This window comes from Cyprinodon variegatus, unplaced genomic scaffold (assembly GCF_000732505.1).
Source record: "Cyprinodon variegatus isolate N-32 unplaced genomic scaffold, C_variegatus-1.0 Scaffold792, whole genome shotgun sequence".
NCBI classification, from domain to species: domain Eukaryota; kingdom Metazoa; phylum Chordata; class Actinopteri; order Cyprinodontiformes; family Cyprinodontidae; genus Cyprinodon; species Cyprinodon variegatus.
This window is the reverse complement of record NW_015151245.1, coordinates 128,252-150,087: the sequence shown is the minus strand read 5'-3', so window position 1 is coordinate 150,087 and position 21,836 is coordinate 128,252. Positions and strand designations below refer to the sequence as shown.

General features: G+C 40.1%; 1 protein-coding gene across 1 annotated transcript in view; it reads right to left on the bottom strand.

The window, feature by feature from the left end:
* The window catches only part of pkd1 (polycystic kidney disease 1 (autosomal dominant)), a 92,540-nt gene that overhangs the window by 26,406 nt on the left and 44,298 nt on the right, over nt 1-21,836 (bottom strand). The window contains exons 11-28 of the mRNA XM_015396359.1: nt 21,449-21,570; nt 21,217-21,361; nt 19,041-19,300; nt 18,606-18,953; nt 17,980-18,459; nt 17,765-17,896; nt 17,158-17,333; nt 16,444-16,574; nt 12,424-15,035; nt 10,835-11,008; nt 10,405-10,704; nt 8,126-8,568; nt 7,595-7,745; nt 3,544-3,696; nt 3,277-3,417; nt 1,274-1,589; nt 964-1,180; nt 424-583 (exon numbers count right to left, since the gene is read on the bottom strand). Coding sequence (XP_015251845.1) covers nt 424-583; nt 964-1,180; nt 1,274-1,589; nt 3,277-3,417; nt 3,544-3,696; nt 7,595-7,745; nt 8,126-8,568; nt 10,405-10,704; nt 10,835-11,008; nt 12,424-15,035; nt 16,444-16,574; nt 17,158-17,333; nt 17,765-17,896; nt 17,980-18,459; nt 18,606-18,953; nt 19,041-19,300; nt 21,217-21,361; nt 21,449-21,570 — 6,461 coding nt within the window. The remainder of the gene's footprint in view (nt 1-423; nt 584-963; nt 1,181-1,273; nt 1,590-3,276; nt 3,418-3,543; nt 3,697-7,594; nt 7,746-8,125; nt 8,569-10,404; nt 10,705-10,834; nt 11,009-12,423; nt 15,036-16,443; nt 16,575-17,157; nt 17,334-17,764; nt 17,897-17,979; nt 18,460-18,605; nt 18,954-19,040; nt 19,301-21,216; nt 21,362-21,448; nt 21,571-21,836) is intronic.

The following is a 21,836-nucleotide window of genomic DNA, read 5'->3' as shown; positions in this document are numbered from 1 at the left end:
GTATCGAATATTTTCCTTAGTATCGGTATCGAGTTGAAAAGTTTAGTATCGTGACAACCCTAAACCTGACAGGGGACACCTGTGAAGTGAATATCGTTTCAGGTGACTACCTCCTGAAGCTCATCAAGAGAATGCCAAGAGTGTGCGAAGCAGTAATCAAAACAAAAAGTGGCTACTTTGAAGAACCTAGAATATAAGACATATTTTCACCTGTTTCACACTTTTTATTAAGTATATAATTCCACATGTGTTAATTCATAGTTTTGATGCCTTCAGTGTGAATCTACAATTTTCATACTCATGAAAATAAAGAAAACTCTTTGAATGAGAAGGTGTGCCCAAACTTTTGGCCTGTACTGTATATAAATGACATTGTCAATGGTCATAAAAACACGTCATTCTGGGTGAATAAGTGTTGCTTACTTCATTTAGCACTGTAATGAGAGCGAGCGACAACTCTCTGACCCTTTGCGAGTCTCCTTGCTCTAGCAGCTTCTTCAGTTTGCTGTCGGTGATCTCAGACAGCCAGTGAGGAAGACTGCTGTACTCTGGGGGCAGATCTGGCAGGACAACCTCTATGGTTCTGGATAAAAACACAAAGTAAAACAATTCTGATGAACTGAGCTTTGGGGCTTTTTATTCCATTTATTTCCACCTCTGCATTCTATATAGTTGTTCATAATAAAGTCTGATGACATGATTCATATAAATAATGTCTATCAAAAGGACCTTTTCTAGAGTTGGCTTGATGATAAAGAGGAACAATCTTAACAGCTTTTGGAAAAAAAAAGTCCCAAAAGAAAGATTATAATGTTATTGATAACAATAATAAGTTCTGCTTACTTTTTAATTTCTATGTTAGAGATCAGACACAAAAATATGTGGTTAAAAGTCCAAAGCTAAAGGCAGATTTAAAATACCAATTATCTTGTCTTTTCTTTTAAACAAACAAAAGGTAATTACTTATTAAGTGCCAGACAGGCAGCTCCCTCGTAGTCCTCCACTGTGATGGATACGGACACACGGTGTCGTGCTGAGCGGAAGCCTGGTGGGAGGAACGCTGAGTGCTCCGGATTGCTGCCTTTGTAAATGCAGAAATCCTCGCAGTAGTCTTCCCTACAGCGTGTCACCAGCAGGCTGTACAGAAAGGGGGTTTCTGAGACCCCTAAGTCACTGTAACCTGCACACAGAGAGAACATGAACTTATTAGATTTTTAAACACAGAATGAGAGCAAAGGTGTTAATAAAAATAAAAGCCTCCTTCTAGTCCAACCTGAGCAGTTGAAATGCACTTGGTCCAGCAATGTCCGGATCCTCCAGTCATCTCCAACCCCTGACAATATTCCTGCCTCCCCTGCCGCTGTAAGGTGACACTCACCACCTTCTGGGGGCATGTTTTGGTGTAGTATATAAGAGGCCGCTCCCTCACCATCCAAACTGCTGTCTGTTACATGCAGCGTGAAGATATAGGATACTTTGTCCCTAAGGACGCCCTTCCGCAGCACCAGATACATGCCGTCGCTCCCTGTGGTGGTGGAAGAGGAGTCCAGGACCAGAGTTTCATTGTGCAGCGTCATGGCGCTCCATCGCTGAATAACACAGGGAAAAAAGCAGTAAATAATCTGAACAATCATAGAGTTGGCTGAGCGTGGAACAACAAGAGCGAGCAACAGAGACTACAGATTGTAAATTCAAGTATTTTTTTCAATCTTATATTTTATCCTTCCATAATAGTTCAGAGGTGGAAAACATTTTAATCATATTCTATTGTCTTTCAGACTTTGTAGCAACCCTGAGGGACAAGGAGCTCGTGAGAAAACAGATCATTTTACATCCAAGCTGATTCAGACTCATGCCAAGAACAGCAAAGCCAATTGTGTACAGAATGGAAACTAAAGCTGAGTTTAAGAACTGACCCATATTATTGCTCAGCTGACAGCAGCCAGCTGGTCTGGAACATCTGAGTTCCAGCATCTCAACCAGAGGTTGAAATGGTTTCCTTATGTTAGCTGAGGTATAACATATCCTCTGTGGCTCCACTCAAGATTATGATGACCTCATTTACCTCAAGCCCTCACAAAACTACACAGAAATCCCAAGAGAAGATGTAAGAAGGAAGAAAATGACCTGGAAAAGCTGCCGTCACACTGGCAGCACATGTTGCACCCTGACCATATTTTCTGCATATATATTCAGTAGTTTATTAATATGTTTAATATAACCATTATGTGTTTAATTAATTCTATTGTTTAGAACAACACATCTAACTACTCTTGTTAAGGGACATCTGATCTGGGCACTACGTCAACGTTAGTGTCGGCAGTAGGGATGCACTGATCCACTTTTTTCACATCCGATACGATACCGATATTTGAAGTTTAATGTCGGCCGATACCGATACCAAAAACAGCACTGAAATATTACCTAAAAAATTGTTTTATAGTGTAAAAAACCCCCAAAAAACTGGAATCATTCTTCTGTGCATATGATTTGATTTCCATTTTCTTTAATAAAATAGGAAACAACCCAAATATAAATGTTATGACTTATTTATTTGAGAACTGTGCACAAAATCTTAAACCAAAAGTTCTCTGACTTGATGAAGATATAAAAAAAAGTGTAATTACCATTATCAAGTATCATCTATGTGATTTTTTTTTTGGCCTTTATACTGTAACGTGGAAAATATTTCACTTCTTTCCTTTGCTTCCATCAAAGTTAGCTGCTTCCCGCTGCTTCCTTTTTGTTTGCCGAGTCCAATAATCTCAGCATTTTCCTTGTTATGAAACTTCTGGAGGTGTTTCATTAAGTTGGTCGTGTTATAGTTAGAAGATTTAACACCGCCCCTCGAAAAATTTCTCCCACAAATATTGCACGCCATTGGGCAATATTGCCGTGTTGTGACGGCAGAGCATAGCATAGAGTCAGAATGAATAGATCTGCCCCTATATCAGGTGAATTGTCACAGATACCGATTATTTTATTTTTTTTTTATATCTGGACCGATACCGATAAAAATATCGGATCGGTGCATCGCTAGTCAGGAGTAGCCAGAAAGGAAAAAAGAAGAAGAAAAATTGCTAGAGGGTGATGGTTAATCTGTCTGTCCATGCCATGCTGCTCCAGAGAAAACAAAAAAAACATGTCATGTCGGGCAAAAAAAGTGTGTGTCAAAAGCAAATACGGATTCCTTTCTCTTTCGGGAGCGCAAAATAAATTTGCAACACAGGACACTCTGTGTGCTTCTGCCTTCATTTAAAATGTGTGTGTTTTTACCCCTCTGTGAAATCCCTTGCAGTTGTTGCAGGTTCCTTTGAGTAAGAAGCGGAAGTTCTGGCTGACCTCGTAAATGGAATGGGCCGTGCAGGACACGCACTCCAGAGACACCATGGGAATGGAGCCGCTCTGCACAAGCACCTATCACAAAACCCAAATGATAACAATAAGAGACATGACTCTGTACAAAATGTTTATTTTAATTAAAAAAATGCAGGGCAAGGTTAACACTGATGATTTTCACTTGTACTTTACACATGGACTTACAGTCTGAGTGGTGGACTCTGGTGGCATGCCCTCTTTGCTGATAGTTAACTTGAAAGTGTACTCAACATCTGCCTCCAGCTCGGAGCCGGAGATTTCCAACACAGGATCGCTTAAGCCAAAGCTGAGGTTCAGGGTAGCACAGTGGTCTGCAAACTAGGAACAGAAAGTTGTTTCAGTTCTTAGTTCAGTTTGTTTCAATACAAGCAAGAGCAGTCGTTGGAATAAGTCAGCTTTCCCTAACTTATGGAAAAACACACTTATTGGAATATAATAGCTGTAAAATAATGTAATTTTGTGGCTGACACCACACTCCTCTCTATCAACAGCGTGTCTTTCTGTCTGCGTGTGAATGTGTGCGACACCGTTAATGTGGGCTGCGTAATGGTTAGGGGTGTGGAGCAAAAGCACTGGCTGTGGAATGCTGACTATATCCCCAAACAGTTATACAATCTAAATGCCTGAATCTGTGTTCAGCTCACATAAACAAACACACACTCTTTAAGGCCATTTTCCTTAAGAGTTTAGTTTTTGTGGAGTTTAGCTCCATTCTACTGAACACATTCTACTCGTTTTCTGCTTAATGCTTCACAGTTCCGTCCACCGAAGCAGCAAGAAACACCAAAAACATGAAAATCAACACCAACTAACATTTCAGAGACACACTGACAGACATTTTCTCTGTTTGACGTCAATGCTTCTCAGCAGGCAGTGGTTTATCCGAAGCGTCCTTCTCTGTCCATCACAGCTCTGCTTTGTTATTCTTCGCTCTTACAAGCTGAATTAAAATAAATCCGGAGATTTGTCGAACAGTTTTTGTGTTGTACCCAAGGGCTTAAGTCAAAGATAAAACAAAAAAAAACTAAAGAAAAAACACAAAGAGAGTCTAAAGTGATTTACTGCTTTGATTCAACAGATAACAATGCAATATTTACAGGCAATTATAAGCAGCCGCACTTAGGAAAATAGTCCCTAAGTAACCAACAATGAGTTTTAAGCTTGCATTTAAAGTTAATCCCAAAATTTATATTTTCATTTTCAAAATGTGTGTTTTGACATTAGGTCAACTAGGGCTGAAACAATTAATTGGATTAATTGGAATGAATTGATTATTTCAATAATCGTCAACTAATTTTGTAATCGATTAATCGTTAACTGAAGTATACAGACACTAAATCATGCTTTTAGCTGACAGAGCAGTAAGCAGAGCAGTAATTATACCAACATTGTAAATAAAAAAAACCCAAACAAATAGAAACATTTTGCATTTTAGATAGAAAAATATTTTTAGTCTTTCAATATGCTCTATCCAGAACTCCTCATGTGGAAAAGTTTTCGTTTTACGTGGTTTTATTTCATTAAAAAATTCTACTCTATGCAATTATTAATCCATTAATTGAAAAAAACAATTAGACAAATTCATTGATTTGCAAAATAATCGTTAGTTGCAGCCCTAATATTAACATTTTCGAGTCCTGATTTCCATCTAATAGAGAATCTATGAAGGAAGATAATGATTATGGTGATGGAAAGGAGCCCTTCCAAAGATACCAGGAGAATGCAATTTAAAATATAGCATTAAAACGCTTCTGGGATTATTCAAAACATGTAGACTAAACTCAATGAATTAGAACTCCTTAAGCACCTGGCTACCTTGTCTTTTCTCAACAGATGTTTATCTTATTTTGTATCTGAAACAAAGTTTTTTGGTTTGATGAAAAAAGTAAAGTCCAAGTTTTACACTATAATAACTTTAATTCTAATGATAACAGTATCCCACTTTGACATCTTACTTTATCTTTTCTTCACCACCACATCTGATTCTGCTGCTTTAAACTGGAAACTTTCAAGCACTCAGATGCAGAAAAAGTGTAGTTTTTCTTATGCTAAACCTCACATTAGATGTACAGAATCACTACATAGTCCTGCACCAGATTAACTAGGCCACATCCAAATTTCCAACTAAATGCATTAGTCTTTTGCTAAGTTAAAAATATGCAAAACATTATAACACAAACAAATGACTGCAACCTCTAGGAGTGTTTTACAATTTAGAATATCATTGACTTGGACAACTTTATTGTCATTTTGTATAAACAGAGTGCATACAAAATTAAATTTAGTTTTATACAGCTCTCATGACATTTCCATCTTTTAAAGTGCAGCAGTGATCAAATGTAAACAGTATGGGAAAAAATTAGATATATATGGTGTGGTTTTGCAGTGTTTTGCTTTGGTGTTGTCAGTTTGATGCAGAGTCTGAGACATGATTCAGTTTTTTTCAACAGTTCAGCTGTCTGATGGCGGTGGGGAAGAAGCTGTTCTGGAATGTGCTGGACCTTTATCGACTGCATCGAAGTCTCTTCCCAGAGGGCAGCAGGAAGAACAGTCCATGGTGGGGGTGTGAGGGATCATTTATGATGTTATGGGCTCGGGACATGCGAGGCTGGGATGAAATGTCTTTTATAGAGGGAAGAGGAGCCCCGATGATCTTCTCTGCTGTTCTCATCACTCTTCTCACTTTCTTCCAGTCTGAGGTGCTGCAACCTCCACACCATACAGTGAGACAGCTGGTCAGAACGCTCACTATGGTGCTTCTCTAGAAGGTGGTGAGGATGGGTGGGGTCAGGTGGGCTCTCTTTATCCTCCGCAGGAAATACATGCGCTTTTGTGCCCTTTTGACCACTGAGGTAGTGTTTACAGTCCAGGTGAGGTTGTCAGTGATGCGCACCTCCAGGAATTTGGTGCTGTTGACCACCTCTACAGCTGAGCTGTTGATGACCAGTGGAGCGTGGTTAGGCCGGTTTTTCCTTAAGTCAACAATGATCTCCTTCATCTTCTCCATGTTCAGGATCAGGCTGTTATCTTTGCACCAGTCCACCAGCTGCTCCACTTCCTCTCTATAGTTCGGTCGTTGTCGTCTTTGATGAGGCCCACCACCGTGGTGTCGTCTGCAAACTTCACGATGTGATTGGTGGTGAACCTGGGAACGCAATCATGAGGCATCAGGGTAAACAGTAGGGGGCTCAGAACGCAGCCCTAAGGGGAGCCTGTGCTTATGATGATGACATCAGAGGTGTTCTGTCCAACCTGGACTGACTGAGGTCTGTTGGTGTGGAAGTCTAACAGCCAATTGCAGCGGGGTGTATTGAAGCCCAGCTGTTCGAGTTTTCCTATCAGATGCTGTGGGATGACTGTCCTGAAAGCTGAACTGATGTTGGAGATCGGCCTGTTTTCCAGTGTAGTCCTGTTTCTCTGACTGTGACTGGCTGGATGTGCTCTCTTCATCCTCTGAGATGGGAGCTGGCTCAGAGCTCGTCTGTCTGGCTGCGTGTTTCCTGGATGGGGCCGCCCTTTACAGTTGCCTTTTTATCTCTGCTTCTGTCACCTTGAACTCCAGTCGGCTTCATTAGATGGCACTGAGTCTGGTTCTGCTGGAGGTTACTTCCTGTTAAAGGGAGTTTTTCCTCTCCACTGTCGCTACAAGCATGCTTAGTGTGAGGGATTGCATTCAAGTCAATTAAGTCGATGCAATCAACTGGTTTTCCTTAGATAGAAAACTTGGATTAATCTATCTGACTGGATGATCTAGTGAACTGTAAAGTCCCTTGAGGTGACATGTGTTGTGAATTGGCGCTATAGAAATAAACTGAATTGAATTGAACTGAAGTCTAGGAACAGCATCTGCACGTGGGTGTTCTTCTCCTCCAGGTGTGCCAGGCTCAGGTGGAGAGCAGAGAGGATGGTGTCCTCAGTGGAGCGGTTTAATGGGAAGGCGAACTGGAACGGGTCAAATGTTGGGGGAGACTGGAGGCGATGTGTTCAATTACTGTTCAGGCCAAAACACAGACCTTGCACTGTTTGAAGGGAAAGCCTTTGCAAAGTCAACAGCAGTGCAGGTTGAATGATGAGCAACAGAAAAAAAAGGACGTGAAAAACAGTTGAATGGAATATACCACAGATGATCTTGGAATTCTTTCTGCTTGCAGCTCTAGTTTTGTTTGTATATAAGCAACCCACTGACACACAAGTCTTGACATTTTTAGGCAAATACCTTAGATGTAGTTTCACACTCCCATAGATAATACAGTGGAGACTGGTTGTCTGGGTCCATGTTGGGGTCGTAGGATTGCTCTGCGCTGAGCTGCAGGTCCTGAGTCCTGGGCCAAACCCTGTGACTTCCCCCCTCGATAATTGGCTTCAACCTGATAAAAAAAAAAAAAAATTGATCAAATTTTCAGATAAAATAGAGAGAAACTTGCTAATGTGCAGGAGTGATACATAAAACCTTCCAAGGAGTAAATGTTGTAATAAGCAATAGGACATTTTTATTCTGCACATCAAGGAAGTCTTTTTCTTTCAAACTCAAATAAAACTGAAAATAATAACTTACAGTATTTGAAAAAGTAGATACTTTGTAACATGGATGGGGTTCGCTTCTTCCACTTGGTGGAATTTGCAATCAGGGTTTTAATTTATTCTCTTTCAAATAAAAATAAAACAAACAGCTGGAGGCCATGCTCATCTCCTCTACTCTCTATAAGGAACAAAGACGCATAAATATAAAGGATGTTTTTGTACTCACTTAGCAGCCACGATACTGAGTTCCAGATAAGCATCCTTCCTTAGAGGCACACCTTCATATGCCAGAGAAAAGACTAAGCAGTAGTTCCCTGCTGCCAAAGCCCTCTTCGGCAGCAGCAGCTGTAGCCGCTGCACATCCACCTCCACAGGCAGGCGGACTGCTTCACTGGTAGGAATCTGAGACCTCAGGTTGGGGGGTAGAGGGCTCTCTCTCTCTCTCATTAAATCTTCACAGGAGGACTCTGGAAAAACCTGCCATAGGTAATGAGCTCTGTAGTGAAAACAGCCCTTTAAGTCCACTATGGCTTCTGCTGAAATAGGCTGAGAACGCCAAAGAACCAGGCGGGACTGAGAAATCTGAACGTCTGGCTCCTCACAGTCCAATTCTCTGATGTTAACCTCCACCTTGTCCCAATCCGAGCTCACCTGGTTACTGCAGTTTACCTGTCAGGGAAGGAGAAAAGAGCTAGTCAAAAAAAAAAAAATAACAAGACAGAATTTACATTTAAACATTCCAATCCATCAATCCTTGAAATTTAAAATGACCAAGATAGACTCTTAAGTAAACATTTCACCTTTAAGAATTTTGTTACAACACATTTCAATGTGTTTTAGTGTGACCAACAAAAGGAAGCACATCATTTTGAAGCAGAACTAAAGAAGTACAACACTGTGAAAGCTTGGCTTACATTGGTGTTCAGTCCTATCTATTCTGCCACTCCTAAATAAAATCCAAAGACACTTAATTGGTGAAAAGGTTTGACTGTGTGTAGCTTAAGGGGAGCGGGGCCTAGTGGTTAGGTCATTGCGCCTGGAATCCAGAGGTTCTGAGTTCAAGTCCCACTCCCACGGACTGACACTCTGGTTCCCTGAGCAAGACCCTTAACCTCAGACTGCGCACAATGGCAGCCCACTGCTCCCCAAGGATGGGTCAAATGCAGAGAGTGAATTTCGTTGCTATGTACTTGTGACAGTGTAATGACAATAAAAACGCTGGGGGAAAAAAAAAAAAACTTCACATGAGTATAAAAGCAGCTGTTTTATTGGGACCTCATAGGATTTCATAGTACGTTAGTGAACAACAATAGAAAAAAGCATACAGCTCAGAGATAATTCACACACAGAGTGCTGTTTTATCCATCCTCTGAAAATGGAGAACAGTTAACCTAAACTCTAAACCTAAACCAAGCAGGCGAAAATGTGACATTCTGTCACAATTTTGAAATATTAGATACCCTGACCACACCATCCCAACCAAAACTAAATATAAGAACAAAGTAGAAGATAAAAAAGTCAAAAGATAACTCATGTCTCTGCTGATAAAAAAAAAAAAAAAAGCAATACCATAGCATGATGCTGCCATCACCATGTTCTGGAATATTGTGGTCCCAAACATGGTGATGGCAGCATAATGCTATGGCAATGCTTCTTTTTTCAGCAGAGACATGGATTATTTTTTCAACTTTTTTATCTGCCACTTTGTTCTTATATTTGGTTTTGTCAAGCCTGCGGTTCTACTTTTAGCTAATTTCGTAGTTTTGAGATTCCTAGTGCTCACTTGTGTTGTGGTCTTTAGTATTCCATGAACGTAGATTGTGATTTGCCCTGATTAGTTTCTACATGTAGGCATTCTGTTTAGTACTCCAGTTGTTTTACCACATTTCCCTCTGCATATTTCCATCAGAGATGAAACTCAGTGTGTTCATTAGACCCATATGTGCTCAATCTAGCAACCAATCTCCTCAGTATAAAGATTCCCAGCTATTCTTTGCTGGTTTCTACTGTTGTGCTCGCCCTAACTTATGTTTTCAGTTGCACCTTGTTGTTCCATGTTCCTCTCATGTCCTTAAGTTCCTAAGTATACATCATTACATTATCGTTCCGTTATGTTTCCTACTGTGATTGGTGCACCTCAAAAATAACAGAATAAGATTGTCAGAGATGATAGGAAGGTGGAAAGGACTGGAGATTGGGGCTGAGTTACATTCTGACACAGCAACAACCTTAAATATGGGAATATTTTTGATCAAATCAAGTTTATATTACAATAACCAGTCAAAGTCCAACCCTAAATGCAATAAAGATTCCATCCCTGCAATTTGAGCTTGAGCTAATTTCTGAAACCACACAATAAACATTTCTGTCTAAACTTGAGATCAGCTCTTTTCCTTCTACCTCATAATGATGTGCTTCTTTGTTATAAAAAAATTAAGTTTGTGGCTGGGATGTAACAAAAAAACTATAGATAAAAAACTGTTGGAAGCATAAGGTTATACATACCTGGACCTGATAATGTTGCGCATTACTGTACTTATAGTGAACAGGGTCGGTGTTGTTGTTGGCTTTTACAAAGCCATCCCCAAAGTCCCATGTGCAGTTCACTGGGCTAGATTTAGGAGTAATCGAGACCATAAAAGTGATTGTCTTGTTGATGAAAGTATCCTGCGGCATGGCATACAGGTTAGTAGAATTGATCTTTGTCTGCACTTGTATGCGCTCGGTGATGTTCCGACAATTTATGCTATTGAAAGCTCCCAGATAAATAATCAAAGTGCCTGGTTGTTCCGGGGTGTAAGACACCTAAAATCATAGAGATAGACAAACAATTAAGTGGGTTAATAGTCGTTCATCTTGTTCTGACACTGATGTTAAAATCTGAGAATATTAAATGTGTGAACAATCAAACCTTTTTCAATTTCACAAAATGGACTTTTAAGTGAGGCATGTCAAACGTCCACAAGAAATCAACAGGTTCCCCCTTCTTGATGTCAGCAGTATATATCCTCGTCTCTCCAACGGGAATGGCTGGTTGGATTCCCTGGATTGAAAGCTCACTCACTGGCTCCATCACCACAATCTGGACGTTGGTTTTTTTACAGTCGATCTGGTTTGTCATGAAAAAAAAAAACATAATTTTAAAGTTATTAAGTGTATAGTGCAGTTTGAATGACAAAGAAAGGAAAAGATGGAAAAAATCATGAGCAAAAAAGAAATAAAGACAGGAAAGGAGAGTGGAGGAAAAAAATAAGAAAGGAAAAAATAAAAATTAAAGAAGGTAATAAAGGACAAAATATTTTTCTATCCTCTGATGCTGTTTTTCTATACTTATCCAAACCTTGAAAGGGACTAAAAACAATTCTTATAAATTTTAGACTTATATATTTTAGTCTGGTTATAACAAATTATAAGGACGTAACCTTGTATTTAATGTAACAGTTAACCTGATTATATTGTTCACACTCATGGGGAAATCCAGGTATTAGAGTAATTATAATATTTTTACATGAACCCCAGCTTGAACAAACATAAGGTGTGACTGCAGATCAAGAATAACGTGTCTGAAAATTAAGACGTTTCCAGATGCTTTTCACCATCTTGTATGGCAGTAAAAGCAGTTTATAAAGTCGAAAAAGCAATGCCTTTTTCTTCATCTCTTTCACAACAAAGTCGACTAAAAAATACATCAAAATATGTTACTAGCAAAATACCAGGTCCTTTAAAAACAAAAAAAAGGTAAATGAAGAACACAAAGCCAGCAAAGAATAGAGGGGACTGGATTCAGGACGCTGTAAAGTAAAGTAAAGACGTTTTAAGTATATTTGCTCTTAACCTGTTAACTGTAATGACCCGACCGCAGGCTGCATGTGGCGTACCCAAATTTGCAGCATCATCCTACCACAATAAAGCTACTGTCCACTATTAAAGGGCTTTATATGGCAGGCTAGAGCCTACCAAGATCTAGAGAACAGCAACTGAATTAAGTTATGTTTTTTTTAGGCGTTTATAAATCATTTAATTGATTGTAGTGTGGACAGTTGACAGGTGAATTTGAGCAGGCAAACACAGTGATCTTCCAAATAAATAAGTATTTCTACCTTTCAAATAAGATAATTAGACATCATCTTATTGAGATAACAAATCATTTTTTCTTACTTAAGTATACATCTTCATATCCCATTGGATAATCAAGGCAAAATACATTTATTTTATATAAAATGTTGACATTGTAGAGAGATAGGTATGTCAACGATGTATGTAAGAACTTGAGGATGTCAAGGGCAACCTTTAACTTTATATATATGTATCACATGGAAACAGGGGAAGAGTTCTTGTTACTCTTCTTTAAAGTATGTAGATTTGTGAAAACATTTAATAAACCATAACATTTAAATTTACTGCAGGGAAATGCATGAGACTGAATTCCTAACATTAATTGTACTATTGGACTGATGTATACTCTGACAATCAAAATGAAACAATATAGGTATATTTTAATAAACCAGTCTGTGTTTATCTTACCTTGTTGCATCCCATCAGATTCATCATGTAGGTGCCTGCCCTGCTGAAGTTCTGAGTGAAGTTTTTGTTTGCCTGAAGGTAGATCGTTTTCCCGTTGTCGATGCTGAGGGTTAAGTTGACGTCCGTAGCTCCAATCACATAGGGGGTGAACACCACATTTTCGTTAACTGCTACCAGCTTCTTACTCACCTTCAGTTCCAATGCTTTAATCGCATCCTGAACAATGAACTTCCTTGAAATGGATTCACTGCTAATGTTATTGGTGGCATTGAGCGTGACGGTGGCAGTTTTTGGCTCAGTAAAATCCACAAAGATTTTCTTTCCTGATTTAGTTTTTCCTTCCACCAGCCATGTCCACCTCACATCAGTTCCCATCTTCACCTTCCCCTCAAAAGAGACGTTAGCTCCGGTTTTCACATAAAGCTGATCCTCTTCATTGGGTCCTGAGAAACTTAACCCAGAAATCATATCTTGCACGTGGATGGTATTCGTTACGTTTGCTGAGCTCAAATCATTGAAGACAGTTACAGAAACTTGTTTTAGGCCTGGACTATTGAAGGTGTAGGTCAATGACGGCTTGGTCCACTGTAGATTTCTTCCATCCACAGACCACTGATACTGCAGATCTGAACCTTTCGTGATCTCTACTGTCAGGTTTGTTGAAGCTCCAGTGGCAACTGGGTTATTGCTGATTTTTAGGAAAACATCTGCTGGTGGTTCAAAAAAATTGATGGTTTTGTTGACCACAAGGTGACCCAGGAGGTTCTCTGCTCGTAGAGAGATGTCGCAGGGTCCTGGCTTTGGGATGTTCAGCTCCACAGTCTTCCCACTTGCATTAAATGAGCTGTCAGGATCAAGTTCTGTGACAATGCTCCAACTAAATGTCATGTTTGTGCCCTCCTTCAATCCTGCTTGAAGGCGGAGACCACTGTTTGTTTCATGGCAACAGCTTTCCAGTGCAGCGGTTCTGCCCTCTTTCTCTTTCAAAATCTGCAGACCCTCCAGCCTTCGTTGGACAAACAAGGAGATACTTGCTTGGGCTGTTCCCACGTCATTCTCTGCTATTACAATGATGTTAAAGGTGCCAATGGAGCGAAAGGTGTAGAACATGGTGTGATTTCCTAGGATTGAGGTGCAGCGGTCACACAGAATCCAAAAATATCGTACACCATCTCCCTCCTCCTTGTAGGCCTCAAAGTGGACTGAATCATTAAGAGGGACATTTACCAAACTAGAGTTGACCCTCAGTCTTAGGATCGGTGCAAGCACAATAATCTGTAGAGCAGTCTCGTTATGACTAACACTGTTGTCAGCTTGAAGTCTAATGTTATACTTCCCAGAGATGTTGTAGGAATGGAGGACACGTTTACCTCTAAGCACACTTCCATCTCCAAAACTCCAGGTGTAAATGACATCGGAGGCCAAGGAAGAAGTTGTGAAAGCGTATGGAGCACCCCGTGACAAGTTATTGTAATTTGTCCCATTGTGATGAATCAAGATTGGTCCAACTGGTGCTAGAATGTCAATAACAGCACTGGCGTTATTGGCAGAGATGTTGTTGAAGACATAAACAGTTACCAGATAATGACCTGGCTTTTTATACTTTGTCACAACATTTCCAGAGCCATGGATGAGGAATGGACTTTCCTCTCTACCAAAGTCCCACCGATAGCTGTAGTTGAACTCAGGCTCAGCAGTCACTCTGAAATATATTTCTTCTCCAACGGTATAGTGGGATTTATCAGGGATGAAGCTGATGTTTGTCAAAGCCGGCTGCACACACACCCAGTTGAAGAAATTAGCTTTAGTGGCTTTGTTGACTCCACTTGAAAGGAGCAGAGAGAGGTGGTAGTTCCCACTGGACTGGTAGGTGTGCGAGACCATGGGGTTGCCTTGAAAAGTTTCATTGGGGCTACCATCCCCAAAACTCCACTGATAATAGTGAATTGTTGCATTACCAGAGACCTGTGCATGAAAGACCACTTTGGTCCGCTCTTGGACACATCCTGCAGGCTCCATCCTTATGACTTGTAAAACATACACATGAACCGGAAGGATTGTCCAACCGGAGCTCACCGCATTCTTGGCCGTCACGTTTACTGTGTAATTGCCCTCTTTGATGTAGCTGTGCGACATCTGAGGTTCAGATGTGGTGTATATGGTGCCGTCCCCCATTGAGAACGTCCAGGTGATGTTGTTACCAGAACCCAGGTGCGCCCTAACAGTAGTGCGGCTTTGGAGTTCTGTGGGAGATGAGCTTTGAGCGGTGAGGTCTTCGATCTCCTCGTACACAAATATCTCTGCACAGGCTGATGTGAAACTGATGGTGTTGTTTACTGATACACAGACGTTGAAGACGCCACTCTCTGAGAATGTGTGTTCCACACGGCGGCCTTGTTGGAGGGCGGAGCCGTCCCCAAAGTTCCAGTCGTAGTGAATGCCATACGGTGAGGGCAGAGGATGGGCCTCAAATTCAGCCAACTTTGTTGCGAGCAGAAACTGCGGCTCTGTTTGTATGTCGACACGAGTCAGGATGCTGTAAACACTCATGTTGATGCTCTGGCTGATGTTCTCATAGCGATTGGATACTGACACCAGTGCTGTGTAAATACCTGAAACAAACAGGGCAATAAAAAATAGTAAACTTAATGTTTTCTGTATGGTATCTGTTGGTTTATTCTTATCATCAAGATTTTTTGACATAAACATTGTTAAAATTGACAAATTAACACAGATATAAACAGAATTTATATTTCTTATTTACAAATAAGTAGTAAAAAGAAAGAAATAACAGTTCCATGTAAAGTGAACTGGATTGGATCTGATATCAAATCATTCATTCCGAACCAGCTGATTAGTCATCATCGTAGCCAATATCCGACCAAGGCATCAGGTTGGTTCATCTCTAGTTTTTTTAAAAGAGAACTGCAAAAACAAACTGCCTGATTGAACTTTTTGTTATCCCAACTTTTAAAAGTTAACAAAAAAAAAGTTCTAGAAAGTTTTTATCTGCTTTGAGGAATTAAGCCATTCATACTGCTGTCTACCAAAACATCCTAAAGGCGAATGTCCACCCAACCGTTCTTGATTTTAAGCTAAATCCAACTTGGCCTCTGCAGCAGGACAATGATGCAAAGCACAACACCAAGTCTACCTCCAAAAGGCTGATGAAAAACAGAGTAAAAGACCTTGTAAGGGCCTTATAGTATGACCTTAACAAAGCTAATCATACTGGAAAACCCTTAAATTTGTCTAAACAATAACAATCCTGCAAAGATGATGCTGTAAGAGACTCACTGCATATTATTGATCAAGTCATTTCAGATGCTGCTGCTAAGGGTGACCCAACCAGTTATTTTGTTTAAGGTGCAATAATTTTTCTATACAGGGAAAACCTTTACTCAAAACTCCATTTTGCATTCATTTGCAATGTCTTTGATAAATACTTAAGTTTGTTTCAAGGTCTTAAAAACCTTAAAGTGACAAACATGCAAAAAAAAAAAAAAAAAAATCAGAAAGAGGCAAAAAGTTTTTACATCACTGTGATTAATACCAATTGAAGTCATTTTAATGTCATCCGTTACTGAATTGAAAAAAATCACAACTTGGATTAAAATTGTTGTTTCAATATATAATAAAGAATTATATCTATTGAAATCCTTACTGAACCTTTATAACATATAGCTTTTATGAGTTTTATGGTTTCCAAATGATCCTGTTTTTTTTTCACGCATTATTTAAATGTTTTGATGCCATCAAACAGAATACCAGTAAATATTCTAACCAAGGGGAAAAAACTGATTAGTTTCTTTATACCTTGTGTAATCTGAAGAACATTTTCTTTTGAATTTGCAAATTGAATTACTTAGTAAAAATGATTAACAAAAGAAAAAAAGAAAAAATGATAATAATATATTTCTTCCAAGAAAATAGAAAGTAAATCGTTTACTTCAAACCCTGGCCCAGACTTCAGCTCTAGTTGCATTTGCTTATCTGACAGGTTCAAGAAAGAGGCCATACCTGGCTGAGAGTAGATATAGGTGATGTTTTTGCTCAAGAGGATTTGATTAGGGGAGGCTGGACAAAGGAGAGAAGGAGAATATGGAGGCTTTGACTCAAATTCCTCATATCCGCCATCACCAAAAGACCATCTGCAGAGGAAAAGACATGATGAAAGGTCAAAAAGGAAGATATCAACCTTTTCACACTGATTGATGCTGTAAACTCCAAGAGACAGTTTGTGTACAAAATATTATACATAGTGGACTGGAAAATGTGAATCTCCTCAACCAATAAGATCAATGGAGGGTTTGGAGAACAATCAATTCAGAACTTGAAGGCTCTTTAGAGAAGAAAGAAATAAGCATAGAGTAAGAGAAAGATTGCTAAACTGAAGGAAGGTTAGAAAAGGTTGAAAAGAGTAAAACAAATGGGGGAAAGGACAAGTTCTGGAGAAACAGTTGCACAGAGGAAAATCCTTGTCAGCAATCTTTCCTGACCACATAGTTATAAATTCAAGGCTTCGACTGCTGTGGTGCTATTATGGCACACAGGAAGCTTAAAGCCGAGAAAAGAATGGAAATAGAAAAACAGAATTGGGAAATGACAACTTCTTCACTTCATTAATTAAAAAAAATAGTTAACAACAAAAAAAGACGATGATTACAGGCATGTTTCAAAAGTTGTATATCATCAATTTAATGACCACATGCCCGTTTCTCCAACGGATCCTACCGGAACGTGGCTGGCACCGACATGTCCACGACGACGGAGGTGGTGAGAGTCTGATTGGACCCCTGAGGGACCACATCTGGTACCCCCTTCACTGTGAGGTTGGCCATTGGCTGCAGTCGGTCCACAGTTATGTTGAAATGTTTCACCAGTGTGCTGACATGGTTCGTTGCTGTCACCTGGAAGAGATGCAGGAGAGTTCCAGAGAACTTTTCAGTCTGGTGTCACTTCCAGCTCTAAAATTACAAGATTCTGATAAAAAAGGAAAATATAATTTTCTAGCATAATATGTTAAACAACATTAAGAAGCTTTAACTAAAACATTTAGACATTAGAATAGTCTGGTAGATCAAGGGTACCAAAAGTTATTTTTTTATCGGCCCACTTTCGCATCATCATGTCTTTGAAAGGACATGCTTCGGTGGTGCAGTGGTTATAGGCTATAAATTTACTATTTATTTTGAAGTTTAGCCATTTGACACAGTTTAAAAAAATGTGCCGTTGCTTTTTGATATGATAAGCCTTTTTGGCTCCTCAGGCCTGGAGAAATTTGATTTGAGCAGCAGGCCTTGAGTTTTACCAGTGTGATGCACATGCAACAAAAACTCACGGTGAGCTTGTAGATGGCAGCATTCTGGTAGATCACGTTGAGGACACTGTTGAAGTAAGTGAAGTAGGGCTTATCGTCCACAGTCCATTTGAATGTTGGATTAGACCCTTTAACCACTGAAGCAGTATAGCTCTGAAAGAAAGGGAGGAGGACACTGTCACTTAAATCATATATGGTCAATCAGCACAACAGGCGGCCAAGAACCACAAACTTACCACCACTGAGTCCATCAGGACCCTGTGTTCTGGGTCTGGCTTCACCACCAGTCCTTCAAGTGGTTCTTCAAGGTGAACAACCACAGTCAGGCTTGATTCGGTCACATTATTATGAGCCTCCAGCTCTACCTTCACTGGACCGCTCTTTTCCTCTCTTTTCAGACTCAGATCTAACACTGCATACATGAAATGCTGTGAGACCTTAACCTCTGACCCAGGGCTCCACCCAGGCTGACAGACAGTTTGACTGGAAAATAATTCAGTCGGGCATTCTGACTGGAAGGTCACACTATGATTGGTGCCTAGACGAGATACCCTCGTCTCATATTGAGAATGAACGCGGAGAACGAGCCGGGTGTTGTTTGGCTGCATGTAGAGGGTGCCATTGTTTGGAGGGTGGAGGATCGTCAAACCCAGGGGAGGTACTATTTGGAGTGGACACGATGCTGAAGAAGGGTAGGATGGCTCAGTGGAGGAAACCTGAAGCAAGAAAGAATCATTTTCTGACAATAAATCAAACCTGAACAAGCTAAACCTCTAAGGCCACACATTTCTAAGTGGCCTCTCTATGCGCGAATCATCTGTAAGATACATGCAGGGAAATTATATGTAAATCGATGACTTACCAGCAGGCTGTAGAGTCCAGGCTGGGGTAGACCGACAGACAGCTGCGCTCCCTGAAGCCGGGTCTCATTTTGTCCCACATAGAGCACTCTGATCAAGCATGTTTCTTCCTCCAGCCAGCCTCCCTTACCATTCTTCACAAAATTTTCCACGTTCAGATCTGAGAAATCTACCAACTCTCTGGTGCTGTTCATCCAGAACCACTCCGATAAGTTCAGGGCTAAAACAGGCTGTCGCCACAACGACTGTGGGGAAGACTGACACTGAAGAAGAGATGATGGGCCACTGTCATGTTGCAGAGCGATAACATCACCAGGGAACACCATGATGTCCTCCAGCTGGTCTTGTATCTGCAACCATATCCACACATTAATCTAACAAAGAAAATACAAAGAAAAGTCAAACCGAGCTTAAAGGCAAAAGCAGGTCCTTCTCACCAATACATGTCCTGGGCCTGCTGGGAGACTGAACACTATTTCATTCGTTAAGGTGTATTTAGGCCTTGATGCCCCAGGTGGCAGATTGTGACCAGGCGTGCAGTTAGTACAGGAAGTTGAGTGGCATGGATCTGACAAGGCCAGGCAACGACCCTTGAAGGGACACCATTGCTCTGCTGGGGGGCATGATGGAGGATCTTTGGTCAACGTGTGACTGGGGACACAGACAGCAACTGGAGAGCAAGCCGGACCCCCGCAACCTGAGACAGAAAACAGATGTGACTGCTGATAGAGACAGTTTAAAAACTTATCTTGTCAGCCACTGCATATCAGATTGATTTTCTGACCAGATACATGGAAATAAGGTCACGATAACAACCTTTCTATGAAAGGTGTTACTGTGGGTAGAAGACTCAAGAGGAGTTATTATCAGAACCTGAGAGATGCTAAAAAAAGTCAAAGTAAAACTTTCTAAATACTCTGCAGGAACAGAGATATTTGTTTTTGATGCAACAAGAACAAGGATAAAATTTTGCTTTGCCTCCAAATATTAAACTTTATGAGAATCTCAGCTGCTGAACTAATGGATGTCACACCCACAAAAGAAAGCACAACGCCAACACAGTAGCTGAGGGGATTAATAAGGAGGAAGAGGAGTGCAAAACGCATTATATTACTGAGAATCATCATGCGAATGTTCATATTTTCTTATATACTTTTCTCTGCCAGCTGATCCTCAAAACACCCTTCACATGATTGATCAATGTATACTGTAGATCAGGGGTCTGCAACCTGCGGCTCCAGAGCCACATATGGCTCTTTGGACCCTCTCCAGCGGCTCTTAATAGTGGCTAAAGTGTACATAAAGAGCTAAATAATTTACTGTAATATATACCGGTATCAATAGCTTTAGCGTTTTTTATAAGATGGAAAAGAATGAGATTAATAGAACCAGAAATATGTTTTAAGAGACCTTTTTCTATGAATTAGCTTGAAAATTATACGTTTTAACATAAAAAATTGATGAATTGATTGTTTGAGATGGCAACAACTAATTTCCTATACAAGATTTTAAAAAAATTGTATATTTTGCGGCTCTGAACAACTTTTATTTGGTCGTACTCTGGGCAAAAGGGCTCTTTGGATATGAAAGGTTGCAGACCCCTGCTGTAGATTATTGTATAGACCAGGGGTCACCGACTATTTTAAGGCTGAGGGCTACTTTATGGGTACTGAGTCATAGGACGGGCTACCAATACTGACCTATGAACTAGAGGAGTCGGCGTTCACCTGAACTTCATAGATAATAAACATATTTCTATTGTTTCTTTTCATGTTTAATTTGCTTTTAGATATTCTCATTATGAAATCCATATAAATGCTCAAATTTTCTAATTTATTGATATGATAAAATGCTTCATAAATGCTTCAAAATAAGAGCTTCAGTAAAAAATAACATTTCAGATTTAGTCCACTGGTGAATTGTTCTGTTTTCAAAAGATGCTGAGGGCACCCCATGTTGTCCTTGAGGGCCCCTTGGTGCCCACGGGCACCACGTTGGTGACCCCTGGTATAGACCTTTGAAGAATTAAATGTACAGATCTGACATCAGGTGAAATTATCTTCCTACTTAACTACACTCATCATACTAATGTTTCTGGAAATGATGCAAGAAAGAAGTTCTGCCTAGACGTGCCAAGAACAAATAACATCAACCACAGGGCTGGAGGAGAAAGAAAAAAACTGTTTAGCTTCTTTTGGACTATATAACAAGCTTCAGCATAAAAGCTTTAAGAAGCTATTTAAAACAAAAATCTCAGCTGTTTAATTAGTTATCTTAAACAGAGAAATAGACTTTGATGGAAGCAGATAATTTCACCATTTCACACTAACAGCAGCAGGTATTCAATTGAGTGTATCAATGTATATATATATATATATATATATATATATATATTTACAACACCCTGCTTTTTTGCAATTTCTCTATGTTTTATCGGTTTTATCTCCATTCACGGACTTTCTTCTTGTTCTTTTACCCAACATCTTTTGACAGGGAGGGTCAGTATAAATGAATATGTGTGTAAGTGGAGGTGTTGGCTCAGGTGGTCTATGTTCATGTGTGATCTGTAACCCCTGCTGTTTACAAGTTGATCTACTGGGTAGCATGACTCACTAGGTAGCAGCAGGTGTTGGCCGGGGCATTTGGGTCTGTAGGTCTGGAATCTGATGTGGACTTGTGAGCTCAGGTTCCTGGTGACAAACTCCAAAGAGGACAGACGGCCTGCCTGAACAAAGCTCATTGCAGGAAACAACAGCATCTGAGAGTGTGAAGAAAGAGAAAAAAGAAATGTGAAAAAGTGTGACAAAAACTATGAATAAATAAACAAGAATAAATTATTCGTTACCTCTATGGCATGGCTGGGAGGTTGTGGAACAGTGAGGAGAGTAGATGATAAAGGATGCATTGGACTTTGGGAAGAAAAGACTGTCATGCCCAACATGTACACTCCGGCATCTGGAACACGCACTAAAGAGGGAAAAATCAAGTGCAAACATTAATTTATCATGCAACAGGATGCGGTATTGTGCCATGCATGTGCTCTGCAGACAGAGAGAGCAACCTTTAGAAGTAGGGGTGGAGTATCCAGTTTAAAAAATATAAAGCATAATTGCTCTGCAAGTGCTTAGCTGTAGCTATAGCTGATCGTGAAACGTATTACTGGATCAATCAGCTTGCATGTTAAGTGGAGATATGAATGTCCTAACATGAAAGAAAGGACAAAATGAATAGCA